General features: G+C 32.6%; 1 protein-coding gene across 1 annotated transcript in view; it reads right to left on the bottom strand.

Annotated features, from left to right (window-relative positions):
• Positions 1 to 26,077, bottom strand: part of LOC118196120 (cytochrome P450 4V2-like) — a 59,571-nt gene that overhangs the window by 16,210 nt on the left and 17,284 nt on the right. The window contains exon 4 of the mRNA XM_085810242.1: positions 12,129 to 12,255. Within this exon, the coding sequence (XP_085666368.1) occupies positions 12,129 to 12,255 (127 nt within the window). The remainder of the gene's footprint in view (positions 1 to 12,128; positions 12,256 to 26,077) is intronic.

Genomic DNA, 26,077 nt, shown 5'->3' with positions numbered 1-26,077 from the left:
CCACAAAGCATACCGGTATGATAAGAATAAGGAAAAAATTATAGAATGGCATATCACCGATATGCTACGTAAAAAGATCATAACGCCCATCTCAAGTAGTTATGCTAGCCCGGTGGTTTTATGTAAGAAAAATAATGACTATCCATTGACACATCCAAAAAGGTGGAGATTCGCGATTGACTACCGTAAATTAAACTCCATAACTAAATATCCGGTATATCCGTTACCTATTATTGAAGAAATTCTAAGGAACATAACATCGACCAAATATATGACGACTTTAGACTTAACGACTGGTTATTTTCAAATAGGGGTTAGGCCTGAGGACGTGCCTAAGACTGCTTTTATAACCAAGTCTGGCACTTATGCATTTCTGCGTATGCCGTCTGGCCTTTCAGGGGCACCGGCAACATTTCAGCGATGTATGGACATTGTGTTAAGGCCTGTTCTTGGAAAGTCCACATTTATCTATTTAGACGATATCATTATTACTAGTGATAATCTCGACCAACATGTACAGGATTTAAGACAGGTGTTTTCTTTATTAAATGAGGCCGGTCTAAAAGTTAATGTCGAAAAGTGCAAATTTGCAGCCCCTGAATTAAAATATTTAGGTTACAAAATATCGCAGAAAGGAATCGAGACAGACGAATAAAAAATAATTGCTGTACAAAAGTATCCGACTCCAAACACGGCGAAGAAGCTCTCTTCTTTTCTAGGACTTTGTTCATATTATAGGTCCTTTATAAAAGAATTTGCAGCGATTGCTGAACCATTGTTAAAATTAAAAAGGAAAAAGGCAAGATTCTCGTGGACGGCCGAAGCCAATAGTGCGTTCGAAAAATTAAAGCAAGCATTAACGCAACCCCTGTGTTGAAATTTCCTGAAAAGGATGAGAATTTAGAAATTTCAGCGGATGCTTCGGATTATGCGGTAGGAGCGGTACTTTCACAAAATCAGCAGCCCGTGGCATTTTTTAGCCGAACTTTAAATCAAACACAAAGAAACTATTCCGCGACCGAGAGAGAGGCACTTGCAGTTCTGTTAGCAGTGCAAAAGTTCCGAGTCTATTTTGGAAAGGCGCCAATAACAGTGTACTCTGATCATGCGGCGGTAACTAGATTGTACTCAGGGAAAAACTTATCCCCAAGGTTAATAAGATGGGCACTCAAGCTACAAGAATATAATCTGGTAATCAAGCATACCCCCGGAAAGGAAAATATCGTAGCAGATGCCCTATCCAGAATTAAAATAGATGAAGAAGGTAATACTGTAAAGGTGGCAATGCTCACAGCATGTACAATAAATTCCCGAGAAACTGTAATAACCGAACTGGGTAAGGATCCTGAGTTTGGAAGCATTTATCAGTATTTAAAGGATCCTGAAAATTTTAGCCACCAAGATATTGTGGCGATAAGAAATAGGGCGGCCCATTACGAACTAATAGATGGTCTATTATTTTATACAAAAACTACGAATTCCAACAACGAATTTCGACCTGTTATCCCAGCTAGTCTTAGATTAAATATCCTGCAGGAGTTGCATGACAGCCCTTTAGCTTCTCATGCTGGTATTCGAAAAACTATACAACGCGTACGCGAGGCAGTCTATTTTCGTGAACTGCAAAAGTTAACAAGGGCGTATGTCCAGTCCTGCCCAACATGTCAAGCAGTTAATTATATTAATTTCCGCCCGGCCGGGTTTCTAAATAGTATTAAATCCGAATTTCCAAATGAAATAATTGGCATCGATTTATTGGGCCATTTCCCAAAAAGTCAGTTAAATAAATGTCGCTGTCTCCTTGTTATGGTTGATCATTTTAGTAAGTGGACCGAAATTGTTCCCTTAAAACGAGCCTCCGCGAAATTAGTTACTGATTCTATTTTAAATAAATATATTTTAAAATACGGGGCGCCCCTAAAAGTTATATCGGATAATGGTCCTCAATTTGTAAGTAATGTATTTGAAGACATGTGCCAAAAACTGGGCATACGTCATTTAAAAATGGTCCCGTATCGGCCGCAATCAAATATAGCGGAACGGGTCAATAGAAATATAGTGAAAATTATCCGTAGTTATGTTAAAAATTTTCATAAAAGCTGGGATAACTATGTCAATGAATTTGCTTTCGCTCTTAGGACCGCAAAACATGATACAACGGGCAAAACTCCTGCTGAGTTATTTTTAGGCAGAAAGATTATAACGCCGTTAGATAAATTATTTTATGTGCAACAAAGAGCCCGAGAATTTAAAATGGACGATATAGAAAAATTAATTAAAGAAGCAAAAAAGAATACTGAAGTAGCACAGAGAAAACAGAAGCTTTATTATGATTTGAAACGACGGGGAGTAACTTATAAAGTAGGGGATGAAGTGTTAAAAATTAAGCATTCACTTTCTTCAGCACCAGAAGATAAAACTGCCAAATTTTTTCCACGATTTGAAGGACCATATGTCATAAAAATAACTCACGCTGTAGTGGTGTTAAAAGTCAAATAGGTGAAACCTGCTCCGCAAACATTGATCAAATAATACCCTACTATGATCGTAATAAAATGCAAATTTTCAAAGATCTTTTGCAGGATCCGGCACGGCAGACACGGCAGGCACAAGCTCCAGAGGTGGAACAACGTCAAGCACAAGGACAAGCCATTAGGAGGCAGGAGCAATTGAAAAGAAAGTTTCCCCGTTGGAAAATTGAAGGTAACAAGAAAAAGAAGCCGTTCTACCGTCCAGAAAAGAGAGCTCACGAACACCCCCAGAATGAAGAAGGGAGAAGTACGACGAATGCAAAGAAGGCCAGGAGAAATAACGGCAACTATAACCCGGCTCTCAAACGGAAGATCAACTCATCGGACAGGACTCTCCGCAGCAAATGTCGCCGAACTGCGGAAGGGCCACCAGTGTTATGTAGAGAAATTATCTGATAGCGTTATAAAAACTATGTGAATGATTTTATAATTTATGGAAATCTTAATTTTTATTTGATTATGAATTATTTATTTTAAGGCTTTAATTTTGGGGAAAAACGGATGCTTCTGGAAATATTATTTAGTTTAAATGAATATTATTTATTTTCTTTTATTTGCAAATCTTGTACAAACTTTTATTCATTGTGAAAGAAGCAGGGAAAGGGAGGCAATTTTTGCCAAGTCATGATTTCGCGCGCTTTGTCCTTTAGAATGTTCGAGAAAGAATTTTCATTGTTAGTTGACCTTAAGGGAGGAAAGTACGTGACAGAAAGGTCAAAGGTTGCTACTTGTCTTTCAATGTAAGTCATTCAGGTTTTTGGCGATTGAGGGTCCGGTTGTTGGCTAAGTGAAGAAGGGCGCGCATGCGCGATCACCCTTCTTTCCGCATTCTGGAGTTGAAAACGAAGATTTTGCCATAATTAAGGGGGCGATAAGTGAAGCCATAGTGGGAGCCCGGTTTTGTGAAGGAGTCGAAGGAAAATTCGAGTTGGATTCACTTTTTGGCTCACTCTCTGACTGACTCGCTGATTTTCGGGCTTGCTGGACTTACGGGCTTGCTGGACAAAATGTAATTACGAAGAGAGATGTTTTCCGGCGGGGAGCGGCAAATATGCTCCCCGGCCGCGTTTGGTTAAGAGGCGAGAAGCACTCACTCTTGGACTCGCTGACTTTCGGGCTTGCTGGACTTGTGGACGTTGCTCTTGAAAACTGGTTTGAAGGAAATTCGAGTTGGATTCTCTCTCTTACTGACTGGCGGTTGGAACTTACTTGGGACGTTACTCGTGAAGCTTGCTCTTGGGATGAGTAAGAACAGGCGAGCCGTAATTGCCTAGGAAAAACGTTTCTGGCCTGAAGCTGAAAACACTCTTCCGTGCGGCGTGCTGGTAAAGAGGCGAAATTTGAACGAGTTACCTGCGTGTTGACATAGGACTTTCAGGACCAAGCGGATAGCCGTCCTGGGCAGCAGTGCTCCTGTTTCTGTTCTACAGTGGGAATTTGCGCCTACATTTTTAGAACCAGTGTCAAGATGAGCCCAGCCGACATCAACGCTTGATAAGATACGAGTCCTCCACGTCAAGATGTCTTTAACAGATAAGTTATTTTTTTTGTGTTTATTCGATCCTCTCACGTGAAGTTCTATATAACACCAGCGGCGGAGGAAAAGTTACAAGGAAAATTTGAGCGGCCAGCAACGAGGTCCAAGCAGGAACGCGAAAGAAGTGTCCCGGTTCCGCCAAGACCAGCTGCCATCAAACGGCCAAGACCACAGCCAGAGGCGAAAAAGAAGGTATTCAAGGGTGACCGAACTGGAGGAAAAAGAAAGCTCATAGAGGAAGGTACTGAAGGGCGAGCCCGCACAAGAAGGAGGATAAATCAAACCAGAATCTGCGCTACCTTCCAGGACTGGGCTCTGAAAAGATTGTCCGAATATCACAAAGATAAGTAAAATTTTATGTTACTTTACAAACTTAAGTTAATCTTTCATTCTTACTGCAAGTGGCAGATTTCAAGAAGTTTTACCTCATGTGAGGTCTACCTTTATCGCCAAAAAGGCGAGAAATGAGTTGTTACCGATTTTGGTATTATGTTTTTCAATTACTCGCGCGTAAAACTAAAGTTGATGTATAATATGTAAATACTTAAATATTGTAAAAGTTATTGTATAAATTTTATTTAAAACATTCTGGCAAGAAAGAAGTTTTAGTCTGAAAGACTTTTTGAAATGTAGTATTTCAATGTAGAAAAATTGGCACTTGCTTTGAAAAGAATAGAAGTTAACAATGTACTACTAATGTATGTTTTAAAATGCGTAAAATTAACGGCATGTTAATATGTTCTTATATACAATGTGAACTGTTATTTTAAATGTTAAGAAATACTGTGATATGGTAAAAGTGAAAGTAATGCCAAAAATTTTAAAACTTATTCGTGTGACTGAAAAAAGACCAAATTATGGTGAATACGTGTTAAAGGTTGAATGAATGTAGTTAGGCTCTCTGACGCTACACTTCAGAGTTAGCCACTTTCAGAATAGTGAATTTTAACACATTAGTGTTTTGATTGTAGGAGGCAGTGTTGAACACGTATACATAAACACATTCGTGTTTGGTGTTCTTTTACAACACATGTCAGAGAGCACGGGGAGAGATAATTAAAATAGTCATGAATGAAATAAGAATGTTAAGAGAAATATAAATATGCATGTTACTTGCCATTTCATTGTGTAACATTTCATTAAACTAGTTTTCCTTCCAGATCTCTGGAAGGAACCAGATTTGAATAAAAGCTCCTGTTTAGATGCAGTACAGATGAAACATTGGGTGTCCATGGAACTGCTATTGTAAAAACAAAGTTTTTTTTTTTTTTTTTTAAATTTCTAGTTTCTAGTGAGAAATGTTTGTAAAAGATTGGCCTCGCGTTAGATTCTAGAGCTAAAAGTTTTCAGCAAGGTCGTTTTAGACCTCAGTTTCAAACTAATTAACTCTGGCGGGAAGTATGTAAGGATCTTAAGTTTTACTAACGTTTATTTTATTTTAAATCTTTACTATCACTTCTTATTTTCTACTTCCGGCCAGAATTAAAAGCGTTAACTTATTTATGCAAAATTTGTCTGGCGAACGCCAAGTACTTAAGTTGTGGCTTTTTGCCAAGCGAGAGAGAGGAAGGAGTTAGTCGAAGCAGGCCGCTTACCTTAGAAGTTTTACTCAGTTGCTAGTTGCCTTCCAGGCCAGAGGTTTAATCCTCGTGATAATTTTAAACGTATTGTAGTGTTAACAGTTCTCTGTACTACATACGGCTTCCTGTTAATATCCGGCCAATCTTACACGTAGGCCCTTGTTGATTATTCCAAATTTAAGAGTTTAGTTATATTTTTATATTCTTACGTTCAGACCACAAGTAGTTGGTCTCTGTATTCCGAAGTACGGAAATTATTGTAAAGAGTGAAAAATAAAGGGTTTTGTATACCCTTCCTGTGTATCTTGTCTACTTCCCACAGTTATTGAACATAGCTTTAGTAAGCTCCCTGTTCCGAGTCGGGTCTGTGCATGTTCCCAAAGAAAGTAAGACGGAACATTGAACCTGATAAGGTAAGCAGCGCTGTATCGTCTGTAAAAAGCTATTTATATTTTATTTGTTTAATTTCTTTTATACATCGTTTTAGATTTATTATAGTATTTGAATAGAACATTTGACAACGATTAGATAATTCTTCAGATGATATATATATATATATATTTGTATTCTGAGTCACAAATTGAATGAGATGTAACGCTGTTGAGGAAACCAAGCGTCAGAGTGTTGCTATGGTGAATAAATATAGTGAATTTTAAAAAGCGCATTTATGCTGTTGTGGTTTATGCGCTACTGACGAAAGTAGATTTAATTCAATAAGTTTAAAGAAATGCAGGGAAAAATGCGTCTAACTTAATATTTCGTTCAAGGAAGTCATACAGGTTTTTGTATAATGTAAAATGAAACTCTTGAAAGACATGAAGCTCTGCCGGAAAAAATAAGATTACAGGGGCAAGTCGATTTAACACTTAGTAAATGGTTATCTCGTTAAATTGGTGAGATATCGCCAAGCTGCCGATGGTTTTGACGACTAATAGTTGTTGCCAATTCTAACAAGAAATCGCTAAAAGTCGCCAAAATTGGTCATCATTGGGTGAGATTTTGGCCCAGTCCTTGTGTAAGTGTGATTAGTATTACATAATTTAGTAACTATAATTGATCCCTATATGTAATTGTAACCGTATCCAGCCCTGATATGCAAGTTTAAACATATATATGTCTTCCACTAATTTCGAGAAAAGGAAGAGATTTCTCTGCGGCCGAGTGAAAAACTAAATAAGGCCGGAGAGAGCACTTGCTCTCAGTCGCTTAGTTTTGCGTGATTTTGGAGTACTGAGAGATCTCCGTAGGAACTTAGGCTTTTTAGTTGCGCTTTGCATTGCGATGTGTTTAACGTTCTTAGTAGTTTAAAATGTAGCTACTTATTATACTCTGTAATACTAAGAAGAGCTGTACGTGTATTTAAGTTCCTGAACTGTAAAGTTTTTCTTTTGAAATTTTGTCAAGCTGTCATCGGTTCTATATGCATTCAATCTATTACGGACTTGTACGCGCGCAATAATATTTTAATACACGGAAAATAGAATTTATACCAAAAGCAAAAAGTATTAAAAGTGTCGTAATAATTTTAATTATTAGCTCCGATAGGATATATTGCTTATTATAATGTTTAAATAATGAAATCTGTCTGTTTTGTTTTTTACTTCATTTTCTGAAAAAAGCGTAGACTACATTAGATACATTAATTATCTTATCATTTCCTAGGTTATTAACCCAAAGGGGTGTTAGAGACAAAGAGCTATTAGTTTCAAAACGGCATTTTGGGTCGTTTCATTTTCTGCTTCGGTTCACTTTTCAAACTGTTGCCACTAAATATTATCGCCATGTATTATATTTAAAAAAACTAAATTATGAAGAATCTGCACGAATGTTTCTAGCATTGTGAAAAACAACGGAACCTAGAGCCATCAAATTTTGAATAACGTAGTCCTCCTACTGAAGATGGGCATTTGGAAGTCCAAATTTTGAATTTCAAATTTGTTTTATTATCTATTTCAAATTTTGTAAAACTTAACTAAATTTTTGATTAAAAGACTCAACGATTTCAAAGTCAGCAATGGCATCACTGTACGTAAAGAAAATTTATCTCCAACCCGCAAGACTGTCTATCGGGAATTCTAAAGATATGCTGTTTCTAAATATTTTGTGATATTGTTATTGAATTGAATTTTGTGTGGTTTAAGTGCGAAGAACATGATATTTAATAAATAAAGGTAACACACACAACTTTAATAAAACGCCCTTTTGGGCGTAATGTAAAATCTGAAAGCTTTCAGATTTGCATTTTTTTTTTTATTTAATTATTTTAACTTTATTCATTTAAGAAAATCAGGAAGTCCTTAACCTTCTTCCTCCAGCTTTTTTCTATGAATTTTTAAGAATTCATATACTGTTTTAGAAGCAGTGTCATGTATTTGAAAATTATCTTTTTTGTTTCTTCTTTGAATCTCCTTTCAGAATCAATGTTACTGACATTGATGTACAAATTAATTCTTTTGTTTGCAATAAAAGTAATTTTTATTCGTGCTTTCATTTAAGGCAGTCTTCAATCAATAGCGCTGAAACGCTTCTTTACCATAATCTCTCATATTCATACTGTTTTAATAATCACATTCGTACTGTTCTTTACCATAATCTCATTCATTCATAAAATTTTATGTTTCTTTATTTATTCAATTATACTAAATAAAGAAATTTTCTTTATCAGTTCGTTTACATAATGATACTAAATCGATAAGCGCAGTTATCGTAGTCATTATAAAATGCAGATAATGGTGTGTAAATTGATGATTGCAAGATCCAAAGGTGTCATTTTCTAATCTTATCAGCAGGTTAAAAGGATAACTAAGAATTATCAGATGATATCTTTGGTGATATGGAATACTGAGCAGAATTAACATTTTCCTCAAGATTTTCTTTATTTGACTTTTTAAATAAATTTACTAACGGAAAAAAGCAGTAAATAATGCCCTTTAGTCAGATATTCTTATTTGGTAAGCATTCAGATTATAGCTCGATTACGTTAATAGCTTATAACCATCTCAACTTAAGGAGGAGGTTTCAGTTTTCTTTTTGATGGGCATTTTATTTACCCTAAAGCATGACAATAAAAAGAAGAAAATAAAAGGGTTATATACAGCATCATCATTATTCCTTTTTTTTTTTTTTTTTACTGCCATATGCGTTAGAATTTCTAAAATTAAACGATTTTTCAGGTAATAACTAAGACCCATCTGATCAACTTATAAATATTTTGAAAATAATAATCTTTTGTTGTTAAAGACATTTCTTTCAATCAATATGACGTTACATTCTCATTTTCGAATAATCTTTTACTATAAAAAATTTTTAAAACCGCATTACTGAAACAGCTGTTGTTTGTATGGAATTTCTCAGCGTAAAGTTTGAGTGACTTTTATAGCTTTTCTTGAAGAATTTTATTTTTTATTAGAAATGTTCAAGTACGAGGAACTTCAAACCAAACGTAAGCTTAATCCCCTATTTCTTTCATACTACTGAAAAGTTCTTTTCCTAAATTAGGGTTAATAATTTTTAGTCCAGAGGGGAAATTTGCCAAGAATGACTATTAATTTCGTTTTGGCATTTTGCGTGGATTCACGATAAGCGTTGTTTCTCTTTTCAAATTGTTGCCACCAAATATTAGAGCCCTGTGTTATATTTAAAGAGATTAAATAATGAAGAATCTGCATGTTTATCGCAATTCGATAAACGTGAATGCATGTATGTTTCTCGCATTGCGATAAAACAAAGCTACCTATAGCCATCACAATTTGAATAACGTAATCTTCCATAGAATATGGGCATGTGGAAGCCTTAATTTGAATTTGAAATTTTTTTTATTATCGATTTCATATATTGTAACACTTAACAAATTTTTGATTAACAAATTAAACGATTTCAAAACGATCAATGGCAACACTGTACTGGAGGGAGGGGGGATATCTCTAGCGCGCGAGACTGTGTATCAGAAATTCTAAAGATATGTTCATTTAAAATTATTTTGCGATATTACTGTTGAACTGAATTTTTTGGTTTAAGTGCGAAGAACATGATATTTATTAAATAAAGGTAACACACAGAATATTAAAAAAAAAAAAAAAAAAAAAAAAAAAAAAAACGCCCATTTGGACGTAATTTAAAATCTGAAACCTTTCAGATTTTCTTTTTTTCTTTTTTTCACTGCTTTTTTTTTAAAGTTATATTTCAGTCTGCGGGTTTATACACTTGTGGTTTTCCTCCGATTTTTCTGCGTCAGATCATCATTAGCACTTTCAGTAACATTTAAACACGCTTAAAGTTTATTACATCTATTTACTGTTTTGCTTTCGTCTTAATCAGAGATCAAACAAACATTTTATTATAAGGTTGAATTTAAAATACAGGGTTTTTACTTTTGTAAATATTGTCTGCACGTGTGGTTAATTCCAGATAATTTCATTTTCCAGTCTAAATATCTGTACTTTTCTAAATATCGTCTTCTTATTAATTGCATTTTTCTCTCTTTTCTTTTCTGGCATTGTTAATCGCCATAATGTGCGCATATGGGAATCTGAAAACCCGCATGAATACTGTGAGGTACAAAGGGATTCCGCAAAGGTTAATGTGTGGTGTGGACTAATGCACGACCGAGTCATTGGGCCTTTCTTTTTTAGAGAAAAGACTGTCTCATCAGTCGTATACTTAGACATGTTGGAAAACTTCGTATTTCCACAACTAGAAGAGCTTCAGCCACGTGTCTTTTTGCAACAAGATGGTGCACCACCTCATTGGGGTACCATCGTTCGTAGTTCTTTGAATGACCATTTTACAGGAAGATGGATTGGGCGAGAAGGTCCAATTCCTTGGCCACCCAGATCACCTGATATAACGTCGCTGGACGTTTTCCTTTGGGGATTTGTAAAGGACAACGTTTACAGGAGGAGAGTGTCGAACATTGATGACCTAAAAGCCAGAATTACAACCGCAATAGCCACTGTTGATGCCGACATGCTTACCGGTACCTTGAATATCGACTTTCAGTAACATTTAAACACGCTTAAAGTTTATTACATCTATTTACTGTTTTGCTCCGTGCGACGAAGGGAGCACACGTGAAAGTTCATTAACAAGGGTCATGAAACTTTTTGAGTCTATCTAATCATTTATGTTATTACTTTTAATCTATCTTTATTATTTTATGAGTTATTAAACATCAAAATGGGTCCGGGACTTTATAAACACCCTGTATTATCAAATGCATACACACACTTAAATGCGAATGACTGGGCCTCTTGAATATTGATTTATTATATGCTAATAGATAAACAGCTAGAAAAAGAGGAAAAAAATAGTGCAGACAATATAGGAATTTAATGAATTGTACTCCCTCATAACCGCCGAATCAGAAAGTATAGAAATTTGATGAATTATGCTCTCTCATAATTGCCGACTAAAGTCTATATGACAAATGCACCAGGTTTTAAAAATATAAGATTAATGATTAAGTAATATTTTAGACAAAGTGAGTAAGAAATGGCAGCACAGTTCGTTTGGTTTGCTACATACGTAAAATATTGTTACGAATTTCGTATTTAGTTAGACATTTTTAGTAGAATTATAATTTAAATTGTTTTATATCCACGTGCAATGCAGCACGAGACTTATTTTAAGAGAAAGCTACTCCGGAAAATAAAAATACAGGAGCACGTGCATTTAATATTTATAATAAATAGATATCTCCTAATTCTACTTTTTTGCTTTCCAGAAATCTCGAGAAAACGGAAATTGCTAGAACTATCTCTCGTGGCCAATTTAAAAAGCTATTAACTTCATTAAATTAAAAAAAATTAAAATTAAAACTTTTATACGATTTAAAAAGCTATATATAGAAAAACATCTCAGTTGAGTTGTTTACTCAGTTGTTGTTGTGTACTTAGCTACTGTAATTTTGATAGCAGATTAGCTTTCTCTGCTATCAAAATAGTAATAGTTACTAATATACAAAATAGTTACTAATTTTTGATAGCAGATTAGCTTTCTATTTAATTTCTCTGGATTGCGTTCTATTTAACGTTTTAGTAGCTTAAAATATAACTACTTTGTGATATTGTACGAATATCTTTGAGGAAAAAGCATAGAGTTTTGTTAAATTTCTTGTGTTAAGAGTAAATTTTATTAATTTTTTATCGGACTTGTGCATTCAGTCTATTACGAACCCGTACGCATGCAACAATATTTTATCTTGATATCGAAATTAAAGATTTGACAAGCCGCTTTAATCAATATTTGATGGTCTTGAACTTGATTGACCATTATAGGAAAATATTAAAATTATTAGTACCAATATTTGTTTGCGTACTTATGAAATACTGATTAATTTCAGAAATGGTCATCTTTGAGATACGATCGCTACGAAAAGTTTCATTGCGTTTAAATCCCACAAAGATGTATTTTCATAAGCTGAATTTATGTAAAGGTTAAATTTAAATGACAATATTTAAGAAGATATACTAATAATCTCACTCTTCTTGTGAAACTGTGTAAGAGCTTTAAATCGCTTTTCAGCTGTTTTCCATTTTGTGTAAATCTAAACATCCATTCAGCCCAGTGATGCGGATTCACCATCCTTTCCATGGTGATTTCTGATGCTCTAAAAACATGAAAAATAGTACAATAAAATATTTAAATAGACATTTATTTACTACACTTTACGTACAGGTAACAACTATCTTAAATTAGTTTAATGAAATTCTATAATAAATCCTATTTTAATTCTATGGTGATTTCTGATGCTCTAAAAGCATGAAAATTAGTACAATAAAATATTTAAATAGACAATTTATTTACTACACTTTACGTACAGGTAATTTAGTTTAATGAAATTCTATAATAAATCCTATTTTATTTAGTAGTTTAGATTAAAGCATGCTTTTAAATTGTTGGAAATTTGCATTTTTATTCCTTGCGGCTGCGCTGAGCAGGAGAAGTATATAATCTTGCAGCGCTGAGCAGAAGGAAAAAAGTATATAATCTCGCAGTAGAAACCTTCCGATGGTTGTTTTGCATTATGATCTTCGTGACCAGGCTAACCAATCAGAAAGCGGAACTTCGCGAAATGACTTCCCTCAATCGTAGATTTCATTTTCTACTCATTCTAGGAATTCATTCATTACTTCAACGCATATACAGTCAGGCATCTTCTCTAAATGAAGGAAGGTGCTTCGCAGTCTTTGCTCCATCTGTATCTGCATCTCCTGGAGAAAGAGTCGCTGATGTTTTTCACTTCCGCCAGGCCCGTTTGGGACTCATTAAGGAACTGGTAAGAGAAGGAAAGGAAATCTGCTGTGGACCAGTATGTTACAAAAGTATTAAAGTATCTTCCGGTGTTAGTGAAGACTGTGTGTTCTTCCGACGGTGGTGAAGACTGTGAGTCTTCGCGACATGTGCCTTATCGAAGCGGCCAACAGCCGCGAATCATTCCGTGGTGTGGCGATTTCAAGGCATAGAAACCTGATGTAGAAGATTAGATTGGAACAGAAATCTAGCAATGTATCTCGGGTAATTTACTAAGTTGCCAAGTACCTGACTAAATGAACTGTCAAGTAGACTCATGTTGTAACAGTCAAATACATTTCATCTGATATTCATAACATGGTTTTACTAACGTGTCATTAGTTTGACATGATATATTCATCAATTTTTGTCAAGTTCAAGGAAAGCACTCGTTAAAATCTTATGTTTTCAACTTACGGCAAGTGTACTCCTTTGGTAGGGAACTACGTTTTCATACTACTGCGTATCACTCTCACGAACCATCAAAAATTTAAAACAACGTAAGGTTATTAATTTATAATATTTTAAAGCGCTAATTCTTCCACATATTTGTCATATAAGATAAAAGTATTTTCAGTTTCATAAACGGTTCTTAAAAGAAAACGTTGAAAATCAATTTAGATTTTTTTTGTGACTTTCTTGTTTTTCAGTAAAAATTGATTTTAGAAATCGCAGGGGGGTATGCAGCTTTCGAAATATTCTGAGAATTAGTGAAACGTGCACATTTTAGAAATGAGGCAGGGATGGGACCTTTTAATCCGATTTTAAATTTCAAACACATTTCGATGCGTGTTAAATAGTTTTTCGTATCACTTATGAAGACTTTTCAATGGAGAATTCATGGACTAAAAATTTAATTATATCTTGATGTAATGCTCGTATTACACCGATAGGGATATGATTACGCTTGTATTAAGTACATGCACTACATAATAGTTAAATTCAAAATCTTTATGGTAACCAGTAATGTTTTTATAAGGTTATCCCTAGAAAATACCTCTGATTTATGTTTTAGACCTTAAAAATATTTTTATAATTTTTTAAAGTTTACGATTTAACTCTTTTTGGGTCACCATAACCTACACTAAAACGAGTTTCATAAGAGATGTAAGGAATCAGTTCGATAAAATATTTCCAAAACATTAAAATATTAACTTCTGAAAGTCATATTTTCAGAGGATAACTTGTAATATAACTTTCAATAAAACTTTCGAAGAAATATTTTCACCAAAATATTCAGTTCATTTTGCTCCAGTTTAAGAAATTTACCATGTTTGTTCTGGAATTTCTTTTAGCAGTTAGCTTTCTGAATACGTTTTACTTAAAAGCTATTTTAGCTGATAATTACGTTTAAATGATGTTGAAAAAATATCCAGTTTTCTTAATCACCAAAACGACATTTTTAAAAAAACATTTGGAATTAACAGACGGATCAATTCTTTTAGGAAAAGTATTGATCAAGGCAAGCTAACAGTGTTTTCCTAGGTTTCCTTAAACCTTCGATTAAACTTTTACTTTTTGTTCATATGTTGTAATAACTACTAACCAACTCAATGTCAGGAAGGAATAAAACGTTCTTCAGGTTTCTTCGTTCTTCAAGGTTTTTGTGCAAACATTCTAAATGAATAATCTCTTATTTTTAATTGTTTGAATAATACATTAAGCTTTTTTAAAAATGCAACTTCTGATGGTGGAAAATATTAATATAGCTTATATTAAAGTCAATTCTAGAGCGAGACAATAGCTTTGATGTGATCGAAACAGTAAAAAAAACCGTGCTTCATGTGGTTAAAATTCTTACGTAGCAGAGAAGTTTTTTTTTAATATAAGCTATATTAATGCTTCTGTGTGCAAGATCCAATTAAGACTGTTTGAAGATCTAGGCAAAGAATTCCTTCAAGGACCAGCAGCGCCAATTTTACAAGAATTCCAATTGTTTGGAAAGAGCAGGATTATAAAAAAATTAAGTGTGATTATTTTAAGGACCCTTAAATTTAGATCTAAATCATTCCAGTTCTAGCAGGTCTAGATGATAATCAGAACCCGTTCGTGCAAAAAAGAATAGTTACAAGACAGGAATAATTTTATAAATAAGAAAACAACTGAATATTAGCTGAACTCAAATCGAATGCTATTATTTCCAACATGCTGAAATATAGTGTACTGGATTTTCGGAATATCTTTTCTATGAAAAATTTCAGGAGACCGTAGAATGCGTCTTGTTCATTAACTTAGATAAGTCGAGCAGTGAAGAACATTTTTTGATTACTTCCATGTTTGATTCATTTTGGTTCTACGTTTTGCTTTATGTTTGTAAATTAAAGATAATAAGATAACGTTGATGAAAATACAGTGAATATTGTTCACTATAAACTTCTGAATTAATCGTTTGATTTAGCTCTAACAGTTCAAAACGTCCTGAACGTGGTTCATCATCAATGCTGCTTTTTCCAAATTTAAATTTTTTAAACCATTTCTGGGCAGTCCTTACACTAATAGTGTGTTCACCATGTACACTATTGATTTTTATCGCTGAAAACCTGGCAGATTCATCACACGAAAATAAAAAATGTAGCACAGCACGTTTGTACTGATTATCTATATTTATCTTCTATGGGTACTAAAATGCGTTCGATATTTACGAAAGTTGGTGATGAACTGAATAATATGTTAGTCAAACGATGACAAGTTTCAACAGGTTCAAAATTGTATTGTTTTAGTAAATGCGCCATAGTAGTGAATTCCACGCATACTCTTAATACGTGCGAGCTTATGGACTGACCCAATACAATTACCTAAAGAATTGTTATGCTCATAGTTGTCAGAGTTTGGAGACTTCTGAAAATTTGGCGATTTCTACAAAGGTGGTTGCAGTAATACGTTAAGTACCAAATATATGTTATAATAAGGTAAGAAATTTTTATGAAAATATTCCTAAACAGGGAATAAAAGTGTTCTTAAAACGTAAAAATCTAACTTTTTATATGGTTTCTATATAACTTAATATCCAGTCAATAAAATCTTCATAATTCTTTGATAATATAAAAAAGATTAATACTTTTACTGGCAAAATTTAATAAAGTATTGCAAACCCAATTTACTGACATTACTTTTCAGCATATATTACGGAGAAAATTTAATTTTTTTTTTGTATTTTTTAAGGAAACAACTTTCCTCATTTTGGTTATTAATAGCTCCGTAATAGACAAAATGGCATTAGGTAATTTCTTCACTTTTAATTCTATTAATTATTAATATCTTAGTGAAATTTCCAGTACAATTTACACAAAAATTCAAATACATTCACACAAATACACAAAATACACAAAAATTCACAAATACAAAAAAATTCAAATAAATTTCAAAACACATTTTCCAATGTGTTTTGAAATGTATTTGAATTTACTTAGAAAAGCGCCCACCAGCGGCCGAGCGGTAAAACTGCGAAACACTGCTAGTTCAGTCTGAGTTTTGAATCCCGGTGAGCGGGCTGGCTGCATGGGCATTTTCGTGGTTTTTTCCAATGTGTAACATGTGCATCAGCCAGTTTGCCTTAGAAAGGTCCTCCAAAAAGTTATCCTTCTTCTTAGGCGCATAGCCCTCCAGTGCTCTTCCATATTAAAAAAAATACCAAACCAAATACTTAGAATAACGTAATGGACGTTTCATTAACAGGACGCGTTTTGCTTTATGGAGATCATATAAAAATTTAAATTTGGCATTTACAAAACTCTTCTGTTTCTAATTTTGAAACTGCTTTACCAAAATATTAACCGTATTTTAAGAAACTTTATTACTGTGAATAAGTATCTAAAATCAATAGGAATAAATCCCATAGCCAGATTTTTCGAGCACCCTGTATATCTTTATCGCTGAAAAATACATTTTCCTAAATAATTATTTAAGTAAGGTTTGAAAAATTTTTAAATTTCAATAGAAAAAGATTCAGTGGTTAACGTATCTCCCTATATAAAGATATATTAAATTCTCGAAGTATCACATAAAAAGAACAGAACTTGCCTTAAGACGGACTTCACATACTGGGATTCACTATTTTGTTGAGCTCCGAAGGTAACGCCTAGTGTAGTCTCTAAAACAGAAAAAAAATATATTACAGTTTATTAATTATTTAATATATTAATAAATATATTAAAGTATATATTAAAGTATATATTATAATATATTAAAGTTTCATTAGTATAACTACACAGAAATAAATAAAGGGCAAATATAGTTTAATAGAATTTGTCATCTTGAGCTTAAGATAAAAAAAATTAATGTACAATTTATAATTTGTTTGCGCTGAAATATTTAACAAAATACTGAAAAAGTAAATATACACAGAAACATTCAGACATTCATTAATATCTATCTGTGATATTAAAAATAAACAGCTTTAAAGCGAAAAATGGGAGAAACAGAAATAAGAGAGAATGTAAAAGTTCAAACGCAGGTTCAAAACGTGTTGTTTCCATTATATTAGATTAACCAAAACAGGGGTAATTGGCTTCCAGTTTTAATATTTAGCTGCCATAAGGAAAAAAAAATACGCATTTTATGCGTAATTGAATTAGAAACTTAGTACTTTATTTCAGAAGCTCACAGTGTTGAAAATCACCATAGAAAAATAAAAATCACTGAATTATATGAAATAAATAGTAATGTAAATAATATAGGAGATAGTTAAATGGCAATTATAGCAAATACAGTTTTAGACGGAATAATTAAATATTAATAATAGAACAAAATCATTATTTATGCTGTAATAAGTTTCAAGATTTGTTTTCTTTTATCATTTCTTTTTCTTTTTATTTCTTTTTCTTTACACTCTTTTCTTTTCCTTTTTTAGCCCAAAGAGGCGTTAGCCCAGAAGGGCTATTAGTCTCGAAATGGCATTTTGCAAGGAATCAGTTTTCAAATAGCTGTCACTAAATATTATAGCCCTGTGAGTTATTTTAAACAATTACATAATGAAGAATCTGCATGCATGTATGGTATATTTCTCGCACTGTGAAAAAACAATGATACCTAGAGCCATCAAATTTTAAATAATATAGTCCTTCATCTGAACATGGGCACCTGGAAGCAAAAATCTTGAATTTCGAATTCGTTTCATTGTGTATTTCATATTTTTTTAAGCTTTAGCGAATTTTTGGTTAAGAAACTCTATAACCAGGGAGAGACTCTCTATCGGAAATTCTAAAAATATGCTGTTTTAAAATTTTTTTTTAGCCCAAAGGAGGCGTTAATCCAAATGCTCTCGACGCGTGTACGCATGTGTAAATGAAAAAATGAACTTTCCGACCCCCCCACCTTCAAGTCATTATTTAAAGAATTACCCAGTTCAATCTCCTATTGTTTAAATAATCTACGCTTGCAAAGACGTGCAGAGTAGCTACATATAACTATCAGAAACTTTTGAAAACATTTTGTTAAGGGTGTTTTTATGTCAAAAGAAAGTAAGTAAAATACAGAATTTTGTATCCTTCAAATGAAGACAAAGCAAAAACATTTTTAAGATCGCCTTTTTCATAAACTCTCCATACTGGTAAATTAATTTGATATCATTTCTTTTAAGTCATATAAAAAGACTACTTAGTTTGGCATTTGAGAAAGTTTAAATGCTCTGTAGCTCACGATACTGTGTATTAATATTTAGAATCAACTTCAAGAAAAATGATTTTATTCAAAGTAACTACAATTAAACTTCATAGTTTAATATTAGCATTTTTTTTTCTGAAGCTTCACAGTTAACAAAAATTATGCGTTTGATTATTTGCAGATAATTTTGATCTATTGTAGTAACAGAATAAAAATTTATTTATTCATTCTTCAACAATTCAGACTATAACATTTTCTTCTGTCATCTACGTATACAGCTGCGAAAATTTGTGTCTGAGATTTGTTATCTGATATAGTATTACTCTGCACAAACGCATGCTTTGCATTCAAATATAAGTGCGTTTTTAACGAATAGTATTTTAACTAAATTTTAATACATATCTTGAATTATCTGAAAGAATTATTCATTGGTTTAGAAGATATACTAATTAAAATTTTGTGCGTTAAATAATAATAATGCATGTAACAAATTTAAACATCTGAGCTTACCAGTTTCAACTCCTATTGCTGCTGTAAGCATGAATATTATTACTTATAATAAAATAGTATATATATATATATATATATATAAGTGTATATATATATGCATGTTTATATTTAGCATTCTTTGACCTATAGTTATTAACACCTTTTTATATTATTGCTTTAAACTCAGAAATGTTGCAAAAGTTAGCCATCTCATTCGGCAAAGACTTTTGTTACTAATTTGGATATATTGGAAGATAGTTTGGAAATTCTGTTGGATTGCATAAAGAATACTTTTCATCTGAGCTTATACTATGGATGATAGGAGTATAGTCCCCAAAATAGTACACGTAGCTTATAAAATATGAGAGATGTGTCTTAAAAATGAAAAATGTTATAAAAGTAATTTTTCTCACGTAAACTTCTTAAATTTCTCTATAACCAGAAGAAATTCCAGTTCAGTGGAAGATATTCAGTGATTTGAGCTTTGAGTCCTGAAGTTGAGGCTCAAATAATAAAAATTGTATTTGAAGTTAATTATAACTTCGAATTAAGTTCTTTTTAAAATTTAAAAAGCGATATATTTCTACGCAATTTTAGGAAATTTAGGCTAATTACAATATGTCTCATCAAACGTGAAAAGCCTTTCAAATGATGATTCTTCCCAAAACTTTGTTTTTTTATATTTAAAGAAAGTGTTAAAAAATTTAGCACTATAAGAAATATAAATGCTCGTATCAGTTTGAAATAATTCAACATAAATGAATCCATACTGAATATTTTACTAACTGGTAATTTCATTTTGCAGGGAACACGCAAAAATTTAGATTTTATTAGCCCAGAAGAGCATAAGTCCGAATAGGCTATTAGCCCCGAAACAGGATTTTGCGTGAATTTTGCGTGAATTTGTGTGAAATACTTTCAAATTGTTGCCACCAAATACTATCGCCTTGTATTATTTTTAAAGAAATGAAATTAAATTATGGAGAATCTGTTTATATGTACGTATGCTCCTCGTTCTGTAAAAAAAGACGATACCAAATTTTTTATATCATATTTTGTAAAACTTTAATGAATTTTCGGTTAACAAACTCAATGATTTGAAAGCGAACACTGTACGGAATAAAATATGTTAAACCCCAGCTCACGATACGGATTATCCGTCGGAAATTCTAAACATATGCTGTTTTAAAATAGTTTGTGATTTTTCTGTTGAGTTGAAGTTTACGTCACATAAGTGCGAAGAAAGGGCTATTTAATAAATGAAATTAACACTCAAAACGTTAATAATAAGACACCAAGTTTTGTAAGCCATCTTACTAAGAAAACTGAACATTGATCTGATAAAGAGAAAAACATTGCATCGAAATTTTGTAATTTTGCTGTTAAATCGTATATGGCGTAAGTGTGAAGAAACTGATATTTATTAGTAAAGCTAGCAGGAGCGAGTGCAACACTGGTAGATTGCGAGTTACGCGCGAGAGAGGAAAAGTCCTTAACTTACTTTTGGGCGATTGTTAAAATATAAAGTCTTTCAAATTATCTGTTTTCTTTTTCTTTCTTTCTCTCTCTCTCCTCCCCCCTTTTTTTTTTTAAGAATTTGTTTTCAACAACAGTATCAACACTGTATTCATACTACGATACGCATGTCTTGTATCGTAGTATTTTTTATTGTAATATTTACATCATAATATTTCATAAAATACTATTATAAACCGTATGAAATAGGAACTCTGGAGGGTCAAGGTAAGATTGAGCAGGATACAGCTTTGCTCGCTCGTTTGTGCACCGGTCAAGATGTAAGATATTTCTCTCGCCTTTTTACAGCGTGCATTCGTGGTGTAGTGTTCTGCACGCTCGGCACGTATTCAAGAGGCCCAGATAAGCTATACCCATTGTTTCCCAGATAAGCTATACATTTGCGTATTTTGTTTTGTGTTTTACAGTTTTAAAAATTTATGTGATTGTTTTGAAAGAGTGTTTTTAATTTTAGTGACTGAAAATTTGTATATTTTACGGCTTACAATTTTCAGAATATTTAGAAGAAATAATATGTTAAATAAAACCTTTCGGATATGGTGACAAACTTAACGACTGGCTGTAGAATTTCAGAAGTACGTGAAATATTTCCATCGAGCCAGTAAAATCAAGATTCTATGACATCTAAAAATTTCAGATATTATGGAAAAACTTTGTAATTACCTTTTCTGTTCGGATAAGCTATATATACATATATAGGTAAGTTAGTCTGAACAGCGAATAGAGTAATAATTCAGAACTTTTTGTTCTTAGTTCAGTTAAAGAGACTGATTATATTACGATTGCGGCATGCGAATTTGTATATTATCAATCTACCGTCGTGTTTCTGTATTTTGAAACTAGAGATTCGGAATTTTTTTCCTTTTTTGTTTAAATCCGTATCATATGGAATTACTTTCATTAATAATTTTGTATTTATAATTCTTCCGAATACAAAAATTTTAACGCTTTAACAAATGTAAATTTTCTTTTTACCATCGCATACTTATTCAGGAAATCTGGCTTGAAGCCCTCTTATACAATCTCATTTTCTACTGTCCAGTTTATTAATATCAAAAGAAACATTTTATCTTAAAGATATTTTAGACAGAAGACCTTTTTGAAATAGAAGTTTAAGATTTGAAAATCGTCCACCATTATTTATTCATAGCATTTTTCTAGTTTTCGAAATTCCTGAATTTTTGAATAAATAGTTAATTTATTTCTAGATATTAAAAATGGCCTTTAGAAAATTCTCGAAAATCTAGAAATTCTTTGGATAAAAAGAAACTTATTTTAATGAAGTAAAAAAATCTGATGTGTTCACCACATGACTTCCTTGTACGGAATATCAAATAATATGCAATTTTTCTTGCATTTCGTTTAAACTTATTGGATTGAATTAAATATACTTCAACGATAGCGCATGAAGCATAATAGAATAAATTCACTCTTTAAAATTTACTGTATTTATTTACCATGGCGACACTCTGGCCTTAGGTTCACTTAACAGCGTTACATTTCATTCATTTTTTTAACTCAGAATTAAAAAAATTATATCATCTTAAGAATTATCTAATCGTTGCCTCATACTGTATTCAAATACTATAATAAATCTAAAACGATATATAAAAGAAATTAAGCAAAGAACAAAAACAACAGCAACACAAAAAAGAAACAGTTTTTTTACAGACGATTCAGTATTTCTCATTCAATGAACTCAGTTCTCACTTCGTGACAAGACAAAAATACATTAAAACTCAAGATGTCTGTATTGAAAATTATGAAGTAAATCTTCAACACTTATTTCCTCGAATAAATTCCAGAATGGATTAAGCATGATTCAATTTGCAATAATAAAAGAAGGTATTATCTTTGTTATTGCGAAGCTTACTTTCTCTAGATTGGCAACAAATCTACTATTCTGCTGTTTCAAATGTAATGTAACAGCTTTAAATATTATTAAAATCTTGTAGTTTAAATAATTTAAATAGATGAACATTGAGGTATTTATGAATGGCAATGCTTGAAATCATGCTCGAGTGCCACGTGCGACTCTCGCAGGAAGAATGTAATTTATTTTTAAAAAGGTTAGAATTCGTTTCTTTTTTTTGCTTTGTATGTCGCCATTTTGAATTCTAAATAACGTTTTTTCTGTCTTCCATCACACATTTCTGTGTTTTTTCTGTGTGTGAGTTTGCTTCAAATTGTTAAAGAAGTATTACAGTTAATTATTTTGGAGGCAAGGGCGAGATTGAATAATCGTGCGTTTTTTTATTTTATTAGTTCATCACTGAACATAATATTAATGATACCAGGTTATTACTTCCTGTTAATATTGAGTTCCTTTATGTTATTAGTTCATCACTGAACGTAATATTAGTGATACCAGATTATTACTTCCTGTTAATATTGAATTGCCTTATGTTATTAGTTCATCACTGAACGTAATATTAGTGATACCAGATTATTACTTCCTGATAATATTGAATTGCTTTAATTTATTGGTTCATCACTGAATTAGAGATTACATCCTGTTAATATTGAATTGTCTTATTTTATTACTGTATTGAATATTGTTATTTTTAATATTCATTTTAGTTGTCCAATAGTAGACATATACATTTCTCTATGTTGTTATTTTTATTTTAGTTACAATTAATGTGATAGAGAGTATGAATTTCATATAATTTAAATATTTCATTTTTGAGGTTTGCGTATTTAACAGAGTGCATTTAATTCCGTGTTTCCTGACTGCATTAATTAATTAAAGTAACTGATTTGAGCTATTTTGAGGAAGTATAAAGAACAGTGTTTGTTCATTTTAAACATAGAAACAATATCTTACTTAGGAAGAGCTCCTAAGGAAGATTTGAAAAATCTCGCGGCTGAACTGGGAGTTCATGTGGCTGCAGATTTGAAAATAGTCGATTTAAAGCAGAAAATTGTTGAAAGTAGAGATTATGATGAAGTATTCGTCAAAGGAATCTTAGACACAATGATAGAAGAACGGAAAGAGAGGGAGGAAAGAGAAGGAAGTAGAAGATAGGAAGAAGCAGAAGAGCGGAGAAGGAAAGAATAGTATGGAATTAGAGAGATTAAGACTTGAAGCAGAGACAAAGTCTCAAAATACCGGTCAGATCCGGCCGAAAACGGAGCTGCGTCACCTTATGCAAAAATTCGATGACAAGAAAGGAGATATCAGCCTATATTTGCTATTGTTTGAAAGGCAAGCAGAATGGACTCAAATGGATAAAGAAGAATTTTTATCTCATTTACTAGGACTACTTCCTTACGAAATAACCCAGTTAATAGCTAGAGAACCCTCCGATAAAGCTAAAGACTGTGAACATGTGAAGAATTTATTGTTAAGACGGTTTAAACTAAGCCGGGAAAATTTTAGGCAGAAATATATGAAACATCAAAAGAGTACAGAATCCACATGGGTGGATTTCAATTATGGAATAGAAAATTATTGCAAAGAATGGGTGACTAGTCTAGGCGGTGAGACTTTTGATCAGTTGCTAGATTTGATGGTGATTGACCAACTTAAACGTCGAGTTCCTCCTGAAATTAGAGAAAATTTTCTTGATGAGTGGGTAGAGATGATTTCATCTAAAAAAGTAGCTGAAAAACTAGATGCCTATGAAAACGTTTGCGGAAACTAAAAAAAAAAAAAAAAAAAAAAAAAAAAAAAAAAAAAAAAAAAAAAGCCTGTAGTGTATTGGTAGAAAGAAAGATACAATGCACTAACTCAAGGTAAAATGAGTTCAGATAATAAAAATAAAACTGAAAAACAAAATTGTCATCAGGATTAAATTCGCAAAGCTAGTTTCATAGACCTAGAAGTCCACGTTCAGATGATAAATATGAAAAACGAAAGACGCCACAATGCTAACGGTGTGGATCCTATCAATATTTAAGACCCCAATATCCAAAACTTAAGAATAGTACTGAATCTCCTGCTAATCTTAACAGAATTAGTGCAAAACCAGAGGATAAATTTCTATTACCTTATACCAGCATGGGTTACGTAAATGATCATAAAATTCCTATATTAAGAGATTCAGGTTTGTCGCATTGATATAGTTTGTCGCAAATACATCACGCCGGAAATGCTGACAGGGGAAAATATGTGGTTGCAACAACCATTAGATTTGAATCCAACCTGTTTACCATTGGCTGAGATTGAACTAAATTGCGATCTTGGGCGAGCAATAACTAAGGCTGCCATTATTAGAAATGAACTCGACAAAGGAAGGTATTTATGGATCAAACAGGAAAGGAGCCTGATAGTTGTCCTCACCAGGTTAATGCTGTCTCTACTAGAGCTCAAAGGAAAAAAAATAGCTGAAGAGAAGATCTTGGAACCGATGAAGGAAGAAAATAAAGCATCCAGAGATGCCTTTGAAGAAGATGTTAAATCACCGGAATTAAATGTGGAAGATGTTCACGTAAATTTCAAAAACGATAAAGAAATTAACATTGAGAATCATTTGACAATGCAGCGTTAGCATCATTTTTCGACTTTCGATTTAATATCAAAGCCGCTACTAATAGACGAAGAAAACAATTGTCGAATTTAAATGACAATTGAATATTATCCGAAAGGCACAGATGAACTGAGGAAAAGTTTTGCTGTGAATTATAGCCGAGGAACTGGTCCAACATGGAAGAGATCTAGGCGACGTCAAGAAAAAAAAAAGGAAGACTAAATTGAATACTGTCCATTTTCTTCCTATTTAAATATAATGTAAAACTATTTGTTTAAAACTTAAAATTTTTGGCCTGAAGTTTGGAAACTTATGAGAGAAGTTACCTTTTCTCTTTAAGCAAATGAGCAAGCCGAGCTTATAAACTTTCGAATTTTACAGAACTTTTCCCTTCGGAAAAAGTCTCTCCGTTAGGGGAGAGGTTGTAACAGCTTTAAATATTATTAAAATCTTATAGTTTAAATAATTTAAATAAATGAACATTAAGGTATTTGTGAATGGCAATTGGAATGTTTGAAACCAGGCTCGAGTGCCACGTGCGACTCTTGCACGAAGAATGTAATTTTATTTTTAAAAAAGTTAGAATTCGTTTCTTTTTTTGTTTTGTATGTCGCCATTTTGAGTGCTAAATAAAGTTTTTTCTGTATTCCAGTAATGGAGTTTACTTCAAATTGTTAAAGAAGTATTACACTAAACAAGCAATGGCCGCCATGGAAAAATTATTAGGCTTAGCACACTTTTAAATTGTTGATAATTCTAAAAATATTGCATACAGATTTACTAAAGGCATAAAAACCTTAACCGGAAGATAAGAACAACATAATACAATCATTTTGAAAGCAAAAAAATGCACAATTCACAAACATATAAGAATAAGGAAACTGAGATCACCGAGCCGAGTAAGAGAGTAGATATATATATATATATACATATATTTATACACTTTTGGTGCGGCCGGTTGCAACCAAAATACGAGATGCACATCTACATGTTATAACAGTCCTATATACAAAATTTCAACGTTCTGAGACTACTCGTTTT

The sequence above is a fragment of the Stegodyphus dumicola genome, chromosome 1, assembly GCF_044657685.1.
Source record: "Stegodyphus dumicola isolate Sdum_Otavi_A_Nest chromosome 1, ASM4465768v1".
In the NCBI taxonomy this organism is placed as follows: Eukaryota; Metazoa; Arthropoda; class Arachnida; order Araneae; family Eresidae; genus Stegodyphus; species Stegodyphus dumicola.
The sequence above is the reverse complement of the archived record's forward strand: the minus strand, read 5'-3'. Positions and strand labels throughout refer to the sequence as shown.